Genomic DNA, 20,379 nt, shown 5'->3' with positions numbered 1-20,379 from the left:
AAAATAAAATAATTATGTAGCTTAATAGACTTCAAATAGACATTTTGGTCTAATTTACTTATTACATAAAATGAAAAAAAAAACATAAATTGAGATCAATCATCTACAATCTTGTTGCTATTTAGTAAATGGTTTAAGTTAAATTTGTTATTATATTTTTTCCCTTTCATCTAGGAATAGCAGTGGTAATAGTATTGATTAGCGATTTAGAAAATAAGGACATTAGAACCAGTGTCGAAAATTTTTATATGACCCAGCCCTGTTTTATATCCGTAACTTTCAGTATAATTTTCTTTTAACAAGTTTACCTAGCAGTCCGACCCCAGCACCCAGATATTTATAACCAGTGCAGGCAGCTGTTTTGACCATGCCATGGCCATTCTTCTTATATTACGCATAAAACCCATACTTTACATCCACACACACACACACACACACACAGTAGCCATTGCCCATCTGCAGCCCAGGAACAGGCCCATGGGTAGGCGACGGCGAGTTTAGGGGTAGCTGGGACATATCATGACCCTCCACCAGGGCTTTACCTTCTTGGTACACTGCCTAACAGTATTGACTAGCTCAGAAATGACCATGTCCACGCATTTCTGGCAAGGCTCTTTAATCTTCGCAATCTGCCTTTTCACAATGGTTTCAAACGCCATGTCCGGGGTGAAGAGCCCAGTTCTGCCCATCAAAAAGGAAACAGACAGGTCCGAAAGTAAGAAATAAAACAAAAAAAGGGGGGGGAGACATAAAGGGAAAGGTTGGGCAGAGAGAAAAATGTTAATATGATTTAGTATGATGTATAATATGCAAGTAATGCATAAGGAAGAAAAATGTTGTTCATAAAATACATTAGTGTTTATGAATACATAAGTGGATTTTAATGCTTGCAATCCAGACACCGTGACTCTGTCTGTTCCCAACTATGAGTAGCAAGAAATAAATGTTTAGTCATAGAGGACTCTCGAAATGTCCCCAGCTGTCCCAGAAAACACAAAATATTAGGAAGCGAATCATTCTTTTTATTAAAGTAACTGCTGACTGTGATGTTTATGAAATTAGTTAATTCGTTGTCTGGTTTCTATCCTCTCTAGTGATCAATTTTTAAGGTATTTACACCAGACAGTTAGAAACCACACACAAGTCTGCGAGACAGACTAGCAATAAAAAAAAACACATACATCTAATCTAATCACAAGCTCATCTTCCTCGGTCATAATTCATAAATATCAGTTTAAAGCAGGAGTTAAAGCCAGACTCAAGAAGATGTTGTGATTAGGTTTTGTGACTAAATTAACGTCGGTGATAGACAGGTGGAAAAGACGATCACAACAGCGATTTGGAGTTGAGGAATGGTGGAAAGAAAAACGTGCCTGATGCCGTGAATGTTCTTGATGGCGTAGCTGATTTCCTTCCGCAGCTCCTTTTCATCAAACTCCATCTTCAGAAACAGGGAGAGAGTGAGTACAGAAAAAAGATAAGGAAAAGGAAATAACGGGTTATAGCTGCTTTAATAGGCTATAGCTGCTATAATGGATTTAAAAAGTACAAACTGAATGATGTCTACAAGGAGTAAAACATATCTGGACATACTTTACTTCGAGTCATTACACAAGACTGGAGCCAATGACAACCCCAATCAGAATAAATGTTTCGTATTAAAATTTGGTATACATTTTTAACACCTAAGCCCCGCCCACCAATGTTAGGAGGTATAATTAAGCCTAATATTAAGTTCAAAACAATTATGTAGTTTAGCAATGCTGTTTGATGGATATACTGTACATTCAAATTTATGGATTTTATAAAAATTTCTGACCTTATTTTTTATCTTCTTTGGCTTTGTCAGAAACTACTAATTAATTCTATTTATTATATAATCAATTTACTTATTACATAAATTAATAAAAAGAACATCAAGTAAGATCAATCATTTACAATCTTGTTGCTTTTTACCTTACAATCCAAGAACTGAGAAAAACAGTACTGTGCAAAAGTCTTAGGCACCATATTATATGCTGTACCAATTTTGTTATATATGTTTATCATGTCTGCATAATTATTAAAAATAAATGAATAAATAACATTACAGGAGAATATATGCATGGCTGTAAAGAAAGGACTATAGTACAAGACAGACCACTTTTCAGATGGACACAAAAAAATCTAATTTACGCTCCTGGGATTTGCATAAAAATAGAAAGGAGCGAGTGTGACGAAGTTACCAGAAAAACTCATATTCTCCAGCAAACTCAGTAAAACTTAACAACTGTTGCCTTATAAAACTGCACAAATCTGTGTCTAAAACTCCTGATTTTAAGCAATAAGTTTTCACTCCAAATATTGACTGTTTATGTTATTGCTCTTTATTACTCTTTATAAAAGTTTCTTTTATGCAGAAATGTTTTCAAAAGCATCTTAAGCTTATACCATATTTTTGTATGTGCCCAAGACTTTTACACAGTACTATAAGTAAAACAGTTGTTAGGTTTTACTGAGTTTGCTGGAGAATGAGTTCTTCTGGTAACTTGTGTCACACTCGCTCCTTTCTTTCTATATTCTCCTGTAATGTTATTTATTTATTAATTTTTAAGTTATATATGGAAATACTGAATGATTTTGTACATAATTATAAAGACATGATAAACATATATAACAAAATTGGTACAGCATATAATATGGTTCCTTAGACTTTAATCACACTACTAAATTTATAATACATTGGTTTAAATGACTAAAATAGTAATAAATAGATCCAGCATTGTATCAGCTAGTAATAAGAACAGAACGCTTCCAAGAATCCTTTTCTCACTCTTGACTCTAGACCACTTCCTGTTTAGCCGCTTCAGACAGAGTGTTTTATTCTACTGAATGTGTGTGTTTGTGTGTGAGTGTGCGAGTGTGTGCAGTTTTTTTCCAGTAAGCGGTAGGCGAATGTTTTACTCATAAAGCCTGTAGTCATGGCCTGAGGGAGACGCGGGTTTAAGCCGTGACTCATTCCTTTGGTCGTTAAGTGATAGCAGTGTGATCCATGATGCTCCTCCAGACCACTGCATTATAGTAAGGCTTTTAGTGTTGTTTTATTTAAACAGACATCTACACTTGTGAAATGACTAATGGGCTAATATTGTTTTGGGAATCACCATAAAAATAATACAGAACCATGCATCAAATCTTTATCTTTATCTATTGATCGTCACACACCTTGACCAGTTCAAAAGGGAATCGTTCATGGAAGATGCGGTTGATTCTCGCTCCGCCTGAGAGCTCATAGGTCTCGATCTGATCACCTGAGCCCTCGATATGCTTATCAAAATCCACAGAGAACTGCTGCACCATCCTGGAGATACAAGAAGATGTGAAGATTGAGCAGATACTTTAAATATATACAGAAGAAATACAGTTGCTGAAAGGTACTCTTTCTTTAGAAGATGTTAAAAATTACTCATACAGGTCAGTCCCAGACATGGTTCATATAACCTCCTAAATGCCTTACTTTGAGGCACCTTATTATAAAACAACCATGAACCAGGGACAATTTTATCCTGATTACCCTGTTCGGGCCACCGCTTTTTTTATTGTTGTTTCTTTCAAGGTTTATTTCTTATGCGTATAGAAGACTAAATCTAGATCTAGATTTTAGTATTGTTGCAGCAGAGGCTCCGCACACACACTTTGTGTATATGTATAAAACTGTGTTACTCACTGTAACAAGGCCTTGGTCTTGCGGGACGGGTCATCCGGGCGGAAGTTCTTATACTCCTCCACCTCTTTCTCGATGGACAGCAGCTGGCTCTGGAGCTTACTGCGCAATCCAGGCAAAGTGTCTCGGATATGATTGGTTAGTTGCTATTAAAAAAAAAAAGGTGAAGGTTACACAAGGTTTATTTTTAATTGCTTAAACAAAAATGACTGTAAAATAAAAGGATGAAATGAGCAAATTTTAAGCCAATTATTAATATATTTAATAATAATAAAATAACAATTTAATCAAAAATGTATATATATTATTAAATGTTGATTATGAATTCAGTCACAGCTTCCTGTTTAAATGTGTTAAATGTTTGTTTAATGACAACTATATATTTACTTACATATTTACTTACCTTATTACTTACTGTTATTATAATATGCATACTTATATTCTTTTTTTAAGATACATGCTTATATACTGGCTTATTTACTTACGAATCATTATACTTACCTTCCTATTTATTTATTTATATGTACCCATCTAAGTACAATTATTCGTTCACTTACGTACTTGCATTGTTTACTTATTTACTTAAGCAGTTACATATATCCTTATAGTACCTAGTAATTACTTACCCATATATGTACAAGTGTGAAGCTGAATTAATCAATTGATTAATTGATTAACTGGTTTCTTTCTTTTTTTATTTATGCACATCCTTACCTAATTGATTACATGCTCACAATATCCACCACATACATGTCTATTTACAATCTAATTCTGTTTCCATTTCCCTTTTAGAGCCCCACTGTATTAATGGCTGTCTTCTTCTAAAACGGTATATTGGCACCCATTACTGTGCAGACCATTATGATGTAGATTACGTTCAAGAAATGGGAAATAATATTTTACTGCTACAGGCTGCAAAGTGACCAAAAAGAATTAAATATTTAAAAACTGCTTTTTTATGTAACAACCTTAGCAGCGACCTCGTTTCCCTTCTTGTCTATTCCTCGTCTGCACCTGTCTTTCATGCCTTAAGTTTGATGGTTTTTATGCTTAAATGATTCATATGTCAGTGTGTGGTTAAACAAGAAAATAAAAAACATAATAATAAAACAAAATACTTCTCTGAAACTGATCAGGTACAGGAACTGGACTGAAAATGGGAGCCAACATCTTGCCAAAAAATGAGAGCCAAAAATTCTTTCAGGAAGACTGGAGAACTTTTCTTGGAGACTACATTAAAAATACAAGAAAGTCTGGCCCTTTGGAATATATATACACTGAATCTATAGACTGTTCTAAACTCCACATCAGGGTTTAAAGACTAAAGTACTCTTAGACCCTTACTTAAAGAACCAGTAGAGGACAGACTTCAGAGCACTTCTGTGAGTTGCTTCGGAAAATGCCTTTACTAAATAAATGTAAATGGAATAATGGGATACCTGCAGATGACATTTCCTACATATTTAATGACTTTAATATGTACGTACAGAATAACTAATGTGTACATATTCCGATGCTGTGACGTCGCACCACCCCGGAGACTCCATGGTCCCAGTTAGAACCTATAAAACTTGTTTCACTTCTCTGCAAACAGCATCCTCTCACCTGGTTGAGCGCTTTCTGCAGGTAAGGAGTTCCCATACGGTCTGCCAGGTGTCTGTATGCAGGATGCGACAAGAAGAACTTCCTCTCAGCAGCCATAGCAGCAGTGATGTCTTTCTTCCCATCGATGTCTTTCTGACTGCGGTTCACCACACCGATGTAGCCTAATGGAGCCGCGTGAACATCAAGATACAGTATTAAGATTTTCATACGTTTATTACTGAGTAAAAATATGTGGCCTGGAGGACAAACACACACACATTTTTTGTTCCATTTAATGTTTATCGAGCGTTTGTGTCCTGAAATAGACCCTTTAGCTTGTAATCATATAAAAGATGCTTTGAGCGTTGCGGTTTTGCATGTTACATGAGTGATTCACAAACCCTGGGAAGGTAAAGACAGCGTATGATGGAAACAAATTTAGAAAACATCCCGGCGCTGCCCGAAACCAAGTGGAAAAATAGAGCGTCAGCATAATGCATTCAAGGGTTTCCCATAAATATGTTTTATTGCTAAGCAAAGAAAGAAAGAGAGTTTTTTTCCAGATGTGTCGCTGAAATCAAGACATTGTTTTTTTCATCTTACACATGGGTGTTCTCTCTCGCTTTCTCTCTCAAATCCCTTTTTTTCCATCCCTTTTTTTCTCATCCATTACAACATATCCAGCACTTAAGTGGTGCAGTGAACTTCACAACATTTACCCACTAGAGGGCAGCACTGAGGGAGACCACTTATAACAAAATACACTGTCCAAAAGGGTAATCCCGAAGTAATATAGCTGTTTTTTTTCTACATGCCTAGGAAAACTAAATAGAGTGCGAAGAATATGCAAAGAATAAAGAATTTCACTGCGCAATAATGTATATGTGACAAATAAAGCCTGAACCCCATGCTGTACTGATCTATCCCTTTCACGACAGGCTTAACTTGTCCAGCTCTCACCACGTCCCTTATCTCGAACATACGTCTCTAACGAAAGCCGAGTCACAGTCGTCTAGCCTTAATGCATTCTGGATCTTCGAGTCCATAAATTAACATGAATTTCTCATTAATACAGTATGACACTGAACAATATGAATTTTCTGAAGAAAAGAAGCTGTTGATCTTTAGGGGCGAACTGCAGAACCTGACTGTCCTCTTCTGTTTAAGAGACGCCAGCTGTTAAACGCCACAATAAATCTATTCACTATGTTTATGTTTTAATACATTTATCGTGCTTCAGAGTGCTGTTTTCCCTTTAAGACGTCCCAGTTTTGAAACCCACCTCGGCGCAGTGGTAGCAGCTTGTTTTCCAGAATATCTCGAGCGTCGGTTCCTTCATCCATCAGATCCAGTTTGGTGATCACACCGATGGTGCGCAGACCTGATGATGAGAATTTGATGTTTTATGCATTACAATAGGATGTAGATACAGTATATAGATACACCGATCAGCCATAACATTACACAACAAAACAAAACATTATGCCAGTATTGTATAGCTTGTGGAACTGAACCCACTAATTTCTAAGTTCTGGCTCCATGAGGTGTGGCTCTGCAAGGCCCTGTTGGCAGCAGATCCTGTGGGTGCTCTCGGCTGCAGGGTATGGCCTCCACGACTCGGGCTTGTTTGTCCGGTCATCCCATGGGTGCTCTGTCAAACTGGTTTCTGGGAGTTTGGATCAGGTTGGCGGCCTTGGGCTCGTTGTCTGCCGGACACCAGGCACAGCAGTCTGTGATGCCAATCTATCATGGCCTACATTGCCTTTTTTTTATTGGCTTTTCTATGTAATCCCAGTGATCAGGTTGGCCTTGGGTTCATGTGGTCATGTGTGAGCCTTGTTTGCCCATGATCCTGTCACCAGTTTACTAGTATGTAACTGATAACCGATGATAATGTGCTAATGTTTTAATTAGTTTGTGTGGTGTAACTGCTTTGGCTGATCGACATATATCATGATTAATGCTAATCGGTTGGACAGGCAGTTTTGACCAATAAACTATGCAAAATATCCTTTGAAATAATTTCTGTATAGAAAACATACCAAAGAACCATAATGTTAATTACTGACTATTGGATGTGTGTTAAAAGAGCAATGTGCATGAAAGAGCATTAGTGACTATGTATTCATTTCTGACCTCGTTTGGATAAACAGAATTTATTTAAGAATATTGGCGTTAATGCTGATCTTTTGGAGAAGCATGTCACACACCTTGTGGATCCACTTCTTTAGCAATCTTCAGAGCATCCGAGTTGGCCAGGTCAGAGTTAGCCGGAGACACAGCCAGCAGCAGGCAGTTCTCCTTGGTGACGAACTGCATTAGCATGTCCTTGATTTGGTGCTCGATGTCTGCCGGCTGGTCACCAACCGGCACTTTGGTCATTCCCGGCAAATCCACCAGAGTCAGGTTCAGCACTGATGGAAAAAAGAGATGAACTAAGATGGGACACCCTGGACTTAATTGATTCAGTTTGGAGAGAATTACTTCTTTTTTTTTGTCTTGTTGGCATTTACATCATTCTTTAATACCAATAATAATTTGGTTGTAAAACATTAACTCATAAAGATCATTCTGCTTAGGACTAATCGAACGGAAATGAATTAAATAAAGAATAAAAGTCTTTGCATCAGATGTATAGTTTTATGCTGTTGCAGCTACATTTAAGTCTTTGCAACTTTCACAAAACAAGTCACTTCTTGACCTTTTTTTCCTCTTTTTTAAAATTAATTAGGTAACATGCTCGATTAAACAGAAATATTTCCCTGAATGTTTTCAACATACGGCGTTTGGATCATTTATGTGCAGCCTTTACAAAAGTCAAAGTCACATGCTTTGCGCTTTTTAACTCTTGTGAGATAAGTAACTGATGCTAAATGTCAATCTGATACGCTGCAGTCACACGATGGATGTCATAATTGAAATGAAGAAAAATTAAGTCTAATAACTAAAAGCTCAGTTTATGATACTTTTACATAATACACATTTTACACAAAAGACAGACACTGTATCTCACCATTAGGGGAGTAAACACGCAGGTTAATGGGGACAGGGGAAATGCCTTTATTCTGCCCAGTGACGCGATCTGTCTCGGCCTCGATCTCCTGCCGGACTTCGTCAAAATCTGTAAATTTCTTCCCCTTACAATGCAGAAACTCTGCATACTCTATAGACCGAGGAAACAAGTTACACGACAGGTGAAGATATTCTGACAGAAGGTAAAAGGTTTAAGTAACTGACCAACAGAATCAATTCTAATTTAAGAAAAACACACATAAATGACAATATGCAAAATAATCTTTACATTTAAGAAAAAACTAAAGTTAGTTTGCTTACATTATATACATTTAGCCCAAAGTTTTAACTTTTACTCATGATAAAAGTCTTGTTAACATAATTTAAATAAATTCTGCCTATTAGATTTGTCATTATAGCATGCATATATTATTACTTACTTCCTTTACATATTGTAATGCAAATATTGAATATGTATTTTTTTATCCACTAATGCAGCATGTCCATATATTTTTTAACATTAAAGAATGCAAAAATAAAATAAAGATTTAAGCTGTAGTACTTTAACCTACACTAGATGGCAGTGTTGAGTAAGAAAAAAATCCTTAAATACAGTGTAAAAATAAAGACATTTTATGCATGCATATGAGATTATTTAAACGCTGTAGAAATATTTTATTGTCATTTCAGTCATAGATGTCTCGCAAAAAAAAAAAAAAAAAACTTTGTCCAAACACACAATACTGGTGCAAACGTTCAACACACATATATATGAAAGCTTCCTTATAATAATGGGCTTTCTTTAGATTTAACAGAAAAGAAGATACATTTAAAGTTTCAGAACTATCTCTGTCTGTTTATCTGTATTTTTTATTATGTTTGATTTCTGCAATAAGGAAGCAGATAGCAGACAGATCAGCACTTACAGAAGATGCGTCATCTCCCCAGAGACCAGGGAGACTGATGAGAGTGCAGTTGCCATGGCGGCAAACTCACCTGTGGGGGAGTTAATGAGCTGCAGGACCAGAGGACGGCGTGTGACGATGCCAGAACCGCGGGGAAGGAAGTCCCTGTGATGCAATACACAAAATGTCAGTAAGGTATGCTAAAAATACATGCGAAAACAGTCACATTTTAAGCGGTGTTCTGATGGTGTACAAATATGTTGCATATATTTTTTTAGTGTATCTCTTCTAATCTTTCTAAATTCTAATTATTTGGGCAAATTGGATGATCGAGGGTTAAAGGGCCTGATTGTCCACCATGATGAATTCAAAACTCAATGCTGCCATTTTGAAAAGCCAAACATAATCCATGTGAGCTGCAATATTATAATCTATATATGTCTAGATTAAGGTTTAGCAACAGAAATGAAGTTTACGAGAAAATTTTTTTTACTCAGGATTAAAATGCAGTCAAAATGCAGTATTGATAAAATAAGTTATTAAATTTGTGTACTTTGGTAGAAAAAATATATATATAGTTCGTGCTTATATATATGTTTATTTATATATTTTTTCCCTGGTATATCAGACCAATTTTTGTCCACCGTCTTTGATCTTGAGCCATGCAAATGACACCCTTAATTTTTTGTTGGCTTGAAGGGTTAAATGCTGTGACCTAGATACACTTAAACAGGGGCATCCAAGGGTCATACTATTTTAACATCAGTGCTATTTCTGCACTGTAGTGGATGTTTCTGGTTAATCAGAGCGGCAACACAACAACAGAATGGTGAGGTCTTTGTGGGGTTTGAAGATGAGGGGTAATAAAACCAGTTTGAAACCAGAAAAATCACATTTTCAGTAAGACCCACCAAATACACACCTGTGCAATTACACAATTATCTAATCAGCTAATTAGCACAGAAACAACTTTTGGTCTTTTACAGGAAAGCCCGAAACAAATCTATCCATTTATATTTATATACGCAATATACTGTAGACTTAGTTGCAGCAATGCCAACTAAATCATTCCTCGCCCCGGGCAGAGCATGAGCTTGGTGTGACCATGCTGGACTTCTCCATGACTGACACCATGCTCAAGACAGATGGCAGCTACTACAGGTTCCCATGAAGGCAACCCCGCCTCCGGATACAGGGCCATATGGAGCGACCATATGGGTGATAGCCAGTGGCGGATCACACAGCCTCAATCACACTGATGCGGCTCAGCTCGTGACTAAGAGCTGGACTGAAGGCCGAGTGCAGAATCACAGGAGCCACTGCATGGACACTGGAGACTGTCTTGGAAAATCTTCCAACACTCCTGTTTATGTGTTATGAGGTGTTCAGGGTGAGAAATAAGCAGAGAAATATGAAAAATCAATGCCTAAAGCATGAATGTTTTACAGATGACAGTAAAACTATATACATACATTATATGGTAGTCTTACATTTCTAAATCTTTGCATTTTTGTCTAATTTTTTAGGGTATTTCACTCCACAGTATTTACAGGAATTAATTATTTACAGCAAGCAACCTTAGCGTGACGTGTTTTTCACAAGAACTAGAGCGATTGACTCAGATCAACGTCAAGATTGGACTTTTTCCATCCATCTATCCATCCATCCATCCATTATCTATACCTTTTATCATATGTCGGTTCACGGGGGGCCTGGCCCCTACCCCAGGGAACTCTGGGTAACAAGGCTGGGGAGATCCTGGATGAGGTGCCATCCCATCACAGGGCACAACCACACAACCACAATCACACAATCAACATTGTATTGATGCTAAAAAATGTCTCACCTTTGGACTGCGAAAAAACAAACACCATTTTTCATAATACTTAATGCTTCTTATCTACACATTCATATTATTATCAGATAAAAAGATTTCATTTTTATCTTTTATGTCCCTAGTGACTGTAACTTTTTTTAAAATTCAAATCTTTTAATGATCTTAACTGTCCTTTAAGTGAAAATTTAGATTTACATTTAAATTTTGATTACATCAACCAGAAAGAAAAAATATTATTCTAAAAATATGAAAAAAAATGAAAAATTGTTAAGATATTGCATCATGAATTTGCCATGGTTACAGACACTACAGATTTTTGGGGTGGGGAAATCCTTAATTTTGCACAGAATTTAAGCAACAATTGTTACAGGTCATATGCTTCTAAAAGCTTACACCAATTTAAGTATCAATACTCATAAAGAAACATAAATAATTAGCATTTTAAATGATTATTGTTTAAAGTGAGACGCGAAAAGAACGGGCATTTTTGGGGTTCTGATAAAATCATTTCTACAAAACAACTGAAGTTAGCAACTTGAAATTTTCACGATGCATAAACTTCACGTTCTGTATTATATGTATGAAAAAAATGTATAAATCTGCTAAAATACTGTGTTTGGCCAAGAGTACCTTGTATGTTTTCTATGGCACATGTATGTAAAAATAGCACACTTAAGGTATCTTGTATTACATAAACAAACACATACTGTATATTTAGAATGATGGCAGCTCAAGGTTAACCCTAACCCACGTTTTTTTTTTTTGTTAGGTTGCTAGGAAACGTGTTTGTTACTGATGAATTGGTGCATGACGATTTCAAAAGACACAACAAAAGCATAAACACAAAAACAGTGCAATCCCGATCCTTTAGGGACGTCCAACCCCCTGAAGTCAAACAGCAAACCAGTAAATCAACAACAGCACAAAAGCTTTCTGCATGGGGTAAATGCAGGATGGAAAATAATGGATGCATCTCTCTCTCTCTCTCTCTCTCTCTCTCTCTCTCACTCCACTTTCCCCTCCCCCATCAATGCATGCTCAGCTCAAATCAGCAACGATGGAGACAGACAGATTGCTGCCCCGCCTCCTCTCCCTAATCTCACTGTGCCCCGTTCCCCTCCTCCAGCCATCCTTCTTTCCCTGTAACTCTGCTTCCCTATCCTCCTCCTCTCTCTCTCTCTCCCTCTCTCTCTCTCTATCTCTCTTTCCCAAGCCTCATTTTCTCGCTTCATGCTGTGACGTGGCAGCCATCCAGCCAGCACAGAGAACACACACACGCCAGCAAGCATTACACTGCAGGGGACGGAGAAAGAGAGAGAGAGAGAGAGAGAGAGAGATGAAGGAGGGAGGAATTGCTATGCATGTTAAGAGTGTGTGATATAACAGTGAAAAGAAATATACCGCTATACTTTACACACTTTAAAAAAAGTGTTCATAATAACAATGTTCTATAGTTATTTTCCCAGTATAGAAAGACGACGTAAAAGGAGGGGAAGTTAAAAGGAGAAATAAAAGAACAGATGGTATTTTTTTACCATTCCAAAGCAGTAAGATATACGATATGCTGTTTCTTGTTTTTTTTTTTTATTATTATTGCTCAGGTTGAACCAGTTAACACGTAGCGTCTGTTATTTCACAAACACTCCACGTAAAACAAACCTGCACTTCTTGTTGATATAACAAACATCTCTTAGGAACGTTTTCCACAACCTTAGATGAGGCAATAAAAACTCTGATAATATGCACTAAACACAGCGTATTAATGCTGTGTAATGGGGCCCGACGTCAAGCAGAAACACTGCAAGTCGTTATAAAAGCACACCCTGGAGTGTCTTATTCCTCTCATACTGTAATCATTTATTACAGAACAACATGGCATAAGTGTAGTCTGTTAAAAGTCACATTTAACGTTGCTTATGTAAAAAAAAAAACAAGTTAGTTCCCTAACACTAAAGGCTCCTGAATCACACATTTGTCCTTGTTATATAACAACACTTACTTTTAAATTGTCGATTATAAGAATTGCAACTATAAGACTCTTTAAATTGCTAAAACATACAGTACTGTGCAAAAGTCAGGTATAACCTCAGCAGCGACCTCATTTCCCCTCTCATCTGTTCCAACCCCTCAGCATTCAGCATCACTAGTATAATAATCATCGGCCTGATTATTTGTCATCATCTGCACCTGGTTCTCACTGGTTCATGCCTTAAGTTCGATGCTTTTTATGCTTGATTGATTTATAGGTCACTGTGTGGTTTAATGAACAAAAAACATTCCTCAGGTACTGAAACTGCTCGGGTTCCAGGACTGGGCTGAAAATGAGAGACGAATAAGTCCTGGAGAACTATTCTTCAAGACTGCATTAAAAGTCAAGAAAGTATCATAGGAAGCAAAATATAAAAAAAAAATTAAAGATAAGTAAGTATGCAACACCTTCTGACCAATCAGAATCAGGAAATTAACTGTGGTTTATGTAAATGACAGTACAAGACAATAACCTCTATCTGCTTGAGAGACAGTTGGTGTGTAGAAAGATTAACGCATCTGAGACTGAACCTGTTGCTGGTCACTGCGGATTAGAATTAATCCGGTTCAGTGGTGATACTGGAGGCTTAGGAAGGTTCTGTGTTTCTCTCTATCTTTATCTTCTTTAAAAAAAATTAACTATTTGTTTTAAAAACAGCATTTCTTAACATACAGTACTTCCTTTGTGTACACCAACCCTGACGTGAAATGTCCAAAAATAATAATTAGTATAATGCATCAGATAGGACACAAGTTTTGTACCGTAAATTATATATTTAAAAAAAGTGTGATTGGTGCATGATTGTGACACACACAGTACAATGCATATGATATATGACATGATATACGTATGACAGTCATTAGTACACTTAAGTTCTATTACACTGACTTGAACACACCATGTTTTACAAAACATACAAAGACATTCAACAGTGTGATTCAGACGATCCATAAACTTTTGGCCAATCAGTGTATACATCAGGTTTCTGACTGTATCGTCTTTGTTTGAAAAAAAATCATATAAAGATATCTGTGCATGTCTTTCTTTCTGTTTCAGCTTCTTTTTTTGGTACTCTTGTTATGGCATGACCCAGATCAGCAACTCGAAAGTAGAACAACGTGGTTTTTGGCTGTTGCCTGGGAACTGTCCTTGGTGCTGAAACCAGATTCGCAATCAACTGTTTCTTAAAAATCTTCAATGAAGTTGGTTGTTGAAATATACAAATCCATCTTATGTCTTGAAATCTTACAGCCATTTAAACATTTTGCCATTTTGGATGTTTATATGTTTAGATCTTTCTTCCAATAAAATACAACGGCATACATACAAATATAAATAAATGCACCAGGGCTCAAGTCTTTGAGTTGGATGTTCCTGTATCCAGAAGAAGGACCAAAATCCAGGTCTTGAAACCACAAAGGACAATAATAATAATAATAATAATAATAATAATAATAATAATAATAATAATAACTGCTCCAAATGCACAGTATATACAACATTAATTTCTTTGTTTCAATCAAATATTATGGAATTTAAAAATAATATAAATTGCAGGTTTTACCTGCACTTTGACTCAAAGCTTGTATTTCTTGTGACCTAATTGACTGGAAGATTAAAAGCGGCACTTGATAAAAATGTAAACACAAACTACACAAATGAAAGTAATTGTTAGTTCACCCAATTTAAATAGGATTGTTTTTTTTTCTTATAATTATGTCTTGTTTGTGGGCCCAATGGTGACCCTACGGCTGTTCTCAGGGTTAAACTTACACAAGTCTGGTCACTCGAAGGTAAATCCCATTGATGTCATGGCCATTTGAGTAAAATGGCCTACAGCTGTCTGGTTTGTAAGGGATGGAGAGCATATGTCTTCTTAGGTACCAATCACAATGACACCAGCCAATCACAGACATCTATGAGCTCATGTACAGCAGGCAACATTTTCTCTTATGCAACATGAGAAGTGTTAAAACATTACCACAACATTTTGGTGTTTTCTAGCACCACATTTATATCTGCATGAGCAACATTAATGTATTGAAAGTGTGAATGTGAGTGTGAAAACTCACACCTGGTGTTACATATCAAACATTTTCGCCTGGATCGATCAGAATCTCTGCTGCAGAAGACAGGAAATCATCCACATTCTCAACTATCAGTGTTTATTCAACAGCATATTTTTAACAGGTTCAAAAATCCAATTGACCAAAGCCATTTGTTAATGAAGTCATTTTACCTCCACTGGCTGTACAATATATCATTATGCTTAATTTTAAAATGTCCAAAAATTGCATTTTTTTATGCAAATCTGTTCTTCCCTGAGTAAACATGCAGAACAAATTTTGTGAAATTTATGCAGGGAATGAAACATGATTTTTTACTTCATTAACTCGAATTATTCCTGTCTCTTAAAAGAAAGACAAAGAAAAAAAAAGGGGGGGGGGAATATAATATCAATAGATTTTAAGGTGATCGATGGGGCTTGCCTTCTCCTTCCACAAACCACCCAATGAGAGCATGACCCAGATCCGTACCTGCAAATTAGAGCATGACAAGCTCGCTCTTAGAGAAAGAAAATAAAGCAGAGATGGGACGGCTGCCCCTATAATACTGAAACAGAGTCAGGACAGGGTGGAAATAAAAAACTCATCCGTCTCAGTGACTCATAATAAAGTATGTTGGACTTGCTATAGCTCAGCAGATCCTCGTGCATTAACCCCCTGCGTTACTCAATCCCATTTTAACCACATGAAGTCCTGCATCAGGAACTTTTCAGGAGGAAACTGACCACGACTTTAATGGCCAGAACCTCTAATGAATTAGAGAAAAGAAAAGCATAAATAGTTAATGTATGAACAGTAACTATACAGTACTGGATGTCCGCTAATCTTTAAAAATCTTCCAGTTTCCATATATGGTCACAGCTTCCTGTTTAACTTAAGTAACCCCTTTATGTTCATTGGTTCCTTTTTTATTGTATTTCACCATTGTGTATCTTTAGTAGTTATGCAACGTTAAACATAGTTGTAAGCAAAAGTTTTCCTTCAAACCTTTTTTTATTAAATAAAATATTTAAATTTTATTACAATTTCTTCAAGATCCATGATGATATATAAAGGACTGTGGATGCAATTTAGAAAAAACAATTGTATAGTTTCCAGAAACTTTTGAACTGGTGTCATTTAAAATTTTAACGCTCGTTTTTAAAATTCTGTGAAATCTAAGTAAGCAGTGTGTCATTTACTGCAGTTTTTGTTTTCTCTTAGTTTTCTGTTTCAAACACTTTTCCTATTTATGATGTCCTCATCATCATTTCCGAACCACTTCCTTCTCTGACCGCACTGCTACATCACGCTTATGCGGAATCACATCCATTGCACAACACAGTTAATTGATAAACAATCAGCCAACAACATGTTCTCCATCGCCTAAGTGCCTTAATGCGTCCTGCATGATATTAAAGCTACATTTCCTGGGATGATCATATCTCATATCTGGTCATTGTGTCCTGCCAGCTATTATTAGTGTATATACAATAAGTGGCCTGTATCGGTCTTTAAAGTGCCCTGAAATAAACATGCTTTCAACAATTTGTAAAATCAACATCTATCATATTGGGAGATATTTATAAAGCTCTGGGAGTTATTTCACCTTAACACATGATTATGGGCTTATGTAAGGTCTTATATCACGTATGATTATGTCAAAATTTGATTATACTGCAGTATAAAAAAAGGACACACATAAAGAAAACAGTGATGCAGACAAATCTAACCAAAATATAAATATATTTAGATGTTGGACTCAATCTCAATATAACTTATGTTAAAGTATATTTAGACAAAAATGATTGTGTATCTGGGAAACACTGGGCGTGATGTTATTTGTGTACAATGGAACCATTTGTAGCTCTTCCACGAAAAAAAAAATACTATAATTAGACGAATTCTGCTTCGGAAAATGTGTAACTATGCATAATTACTTATGATTTCTTTTTTTTTCTTTTAAAGCTTGCATTAGAAACAGGAAGCTCCAGTTATACATCATTTTTATTTTTTTTCATTAGACAATGCAAAAAACAATAGGGAAGTGTTTTTATAGGTAATAATTGTGGTTTATTATGATCTTGAATTCGATTATTTCAGATTATTTCCGGTTCTGACTGACAAATCACTTCTAAAGAAAATGACTAATTTGAATCCACTTTTTTTTAAATCCCACTTATTCTCACAAACAAACAGCTTTAATTCTACATGACCGTATGCTGAATCATGAACTTGATATTAAAAAGCCCAAATCTCACTAACTCATCCAAGGTCATGACACAGCACGCGCTCCACTTCCTCTCAGAGCGTGTGCAGAAACACAGCTTGGTTAATTATCCTCACCTGGGTTTATCTGACCAAATAGTGTCCAGGCTGTTATCTGGAACCGCGTGCAACCTGTCATGCGAGTATTTCTCACTGATTTCATCGATGATGAATGTTTGCCAACGTTGTGTAAGTAAACAACGGCACAGACGAATGTTTGTACGTATCTGTGATAAAAGCAAAAAACTAAAGACATCCCACTCACTCATCATTCGTCTATACCACGTTATCCGGTGAACAATGAGTGGAGGGGGGGGGGGGTGATGGGGTGAGGGTACACACAGGACAGGGTGCCAATCCATCGCAGGGCACACACACACACACACACACACACACACTACAGACAATTTGGGAACACCAATACACTCCACTCTGACACAATCCTGAGGCGGGAATTGAACCCTCAACCCTGTAGGTGCAAGGCGGAACAGGATCATTTCTAGTCTAGATAACGTATATTTGTTGCATTATTTCAGAATACAAGATATCTTCGACAACAATAAATATCTTTCTACTTGAGAAGATTTTTTGCATGTTGTGTTTGTATTGCAGATGAGATAAATTGTGCAGATGGAATTGATTCAGGAGGACACGGAACTGCCACTGCAGCAGTGTGTATGGGGAAACCTGTCCTGGTGTGTGTGTGTGTGTGTGTGTGTGTTCATTTTTTATCTTTTATAGAGCTGTTTAGGTGAATTTACTGAATGAGTTGATAGATGTGACCTTGGGTGACTTAAGCCTCAAGCATTATTAATTAATTGATTGATTGATGAGTTAATTAATTTATTGGTCCCGTGTTTTTATGATTATTTTATTGTTATATAAAGCAGATATATCTCTTTGTGCTGCGGATGAACCTGTCTATTTGGTGAGCTTGGATTCTTCATCATGACATCATGACATGATGATGATGATGATGATGATGATGCCCAGAGTAATGCGTGACTTTGGCGGAGGGCAATAAACCTGCACCTGGATGACGTCACTGACATCACAGAGATCAAAGCACATCACTTACTTGCCGACGAAGTTCTCCAGCACGGAGCTCTTCCCGGCGCTCTGCCCCCCCACCACTGCGATCTGCGGCAGGTCCAGGTTTGCGTTCTGTCCGATGGCTGCAAACGCGTCCTGCATCCGATTCACCAGCGGGATCAGATCCTCCATCCCGCGGTTCCCCATCCTGGCTGCTTGGTCCGAGCAAAATCACCCAAACAGATGTGTAACACTAACGCGGGGTCTGGATCCAACACTTCTTATGGTATGTTACGTGATGAGATGCGATGCAGACTCATCCTCCTTCCTCCGCAATCTGCCAGGCGACGAGATCTCCGCTGTACTGCCAACCGGAGCAACCGGGTTGCCAGATTGGATACAATCCCACCCAGTGGAATGTAACCCACCTTTAGTCGCCTTGCACCTCCAGGGTCAGGGTTCGATTCCGTGCATGGTGGGTTTCCTCCGGGTTCTCCGGTTTCCAAAAACCAAGTTTTTTCCAAAGACATGCAGAATAAAGAAGTTGACCGTAGTGTGTGAATGAACGTGTGAGTACAGTAGGTGGACAAGCGGTATGTAACTTATACCATCACGGCGACAGCATTTGGGTTTGTGCGTTTGCCTGCGCTTTATAACTATAGACTGAGACCTCAGGCCTTAGTTCGTTCTCTCCAGGATTAATCAGCCGCAGCTCGTCCAGAGCCGCACGTAGTTCCTGATAAAATCAAGTGAAAGATTGTAGTTAAATGACTTCATGATCACAGTACAAATTCTATAATTAAAATTAAATTAAATATTTTTAGGATCGAATTTAAGCAACGTAAACGTTAACACATTAAGCCTTTAGATTTTATTATGTGTAATTAGGAAAACTACGCGTGCAGGGTCTTGTGTCATCTTATAGGCTATTTTGTGTTTTTTTTTATTTGTAATGAAACTAAATGACCATAAAATTAAAACATTGTCAGATTAATGTGCGAAAACTATATAGTAAAACTATATAAGCTACATAGCCTTTATAGGACTCTATTTTTATTTAAGCGCACTGACAAAAAAAAAGGTTACGATTTTGTTAAATAAAGAAAGTAAACAGGGTGTGCTGTTCTGTATTGTTTTCGGTGAACTTGAGCGCGTCAGAAAATGAACCGAAACTCTGTGCATACTCGCCTCACAGACGTGAAAAATATATTCTTATAAAACTGCTTTTATATAAACTAATGAAAAACGAATTTTAGATTATGTTATTCGTATGAAAAGGGAATTATAGACTGGTCCACTGGTGCGAAGACGACGAGATGACATGATCACCTTTAATTTACTATATCAATTAATTATTAAAATGGTCAGAGTCAGTCTGCTTGCTGTTTTCCCGTCGCATTCATAATCATTAGTCTACTTCTGCCGCTGCGCTCTGGAAAACTTTATATTTGTATGTGTTACCTCATGCCCTACCTTAAGCCTCCCAGGATAGGCTCCAGACCCACCTGCGACCCTCCATGAGAGTGTGAGTGATGAAATGCACATGGACGATGGCTAAGTCTGGTTAGAACGGTAGCCTCGCACCTCCAGTCTCTGGGACAATTTCCTGTTTCAGATCTGTGTTCATGGATGTTCTTTTCATGCTTGGTGCGTTTTCTTCAGGTACAAGTGTTGCCAAATTGCTTGTAGTGTGTATAAGTGTATATGTGTGTGTGCCCTGCAATGGATTGTCCCCCATCCAGGGTGTACCCCGCCTCGTGCCTAAATCTCTTGGGATAGGCTCCAGGCCCCCTGTGACCATGTATACAGTAAAAAATGATATATACAGTAGGTGGGAATTGAAACTTCCACATGTCAGGCAAGAATTGTGCCAGAAATGCACTGAACCTTTTCTAGGATAAGTGGTGTAAAATGCTATGTAATGAATAAAGATGCATTTTGTGTGCAAGATTTGTGAATTGTTA

The 20,379-nt window shown here is 37.2% G+C and overlaps 1 protein-coding gene across 9 annotated transcripts in view; it reads right to left on the bottom strand.

Annotated features, from left to right (window-relative positions):
• Positions 1-18,739, bottom strand: part of dnm1a (dynamin 1a) — a 60,841-nt gene extending 42,102 nt beyond the window's left edge. For 8 of the 9 annotated variants that reach the window (XR_008356258.1, XR_008356257.1, XR_008356259.1 and 5 more), the window contains exons 1-10: positions 18,462-18,739; positions 9,296-9,369; positions 8,301-8,450; positions 7,498-7,701; positions 6,570-6,668; positions 5,309-5,469; positions 3,707-3,849; positions 3,205-3,340; positions 1,374-1,441; positions 543-681 (exon numbers count right to left, since the gene is read on the bottom strand). Coding sequence is in view for 6 of the 9 variants with exons in the window: in XM_053485253.1 (XP_053341228.1) it covers positions 543-681; positions 1,374-1,441; positions 3,205-3,340; positions 3,707-3,849; positions 5,309-5,469; positions 6,570-6,668; positions 7,498-7,701; positions 8,301-8,450; positions 9,296-9,369; positions 18,462-18,622 (1,335 nt within the window). In the remaining 3 variants the exon portion in view is untranslated. The remainder of the gene's footprint in view (positions 1-542; positions 682-1,373; positions 1,442-3,204; positions 3,341-3,706; positions 3,850-5,308; positions 5,470-6,569; positions 6,669-7,497; positions 7,702-8,300; positions 8,451-9,295; positions 9,370-18,461) is intronic. The other variant, XM_053485256.1, reaches the window with a different exon arrangement.
• Between the last annotated feature and the right edge of the window lie 1,640 nt (positions 18,740-20,379).

The sequence above is a fragment of the Clarias gariepinus genome, chromosome 24 (genome assembly GCF_024256425.1).
Source record: "Clarias gariepinus isolate MV-2021 ecotype Netherlands chromosome 24, CGAR_prim_01v2, whole genome shotgun sequence".
In the NCBI taxonomy this organism is placed as follows: Eukaryota; Metazoa; Chordata; class Actinopteri; order Siluriformes; family Clariidae; genus Clarias; species Clarias gariepinus.
The sequence above is the reverse complement of the archived record's forward strand: the minus strand, read 5'-3'. Positions and strand labels throughout refer to the sequence as shown.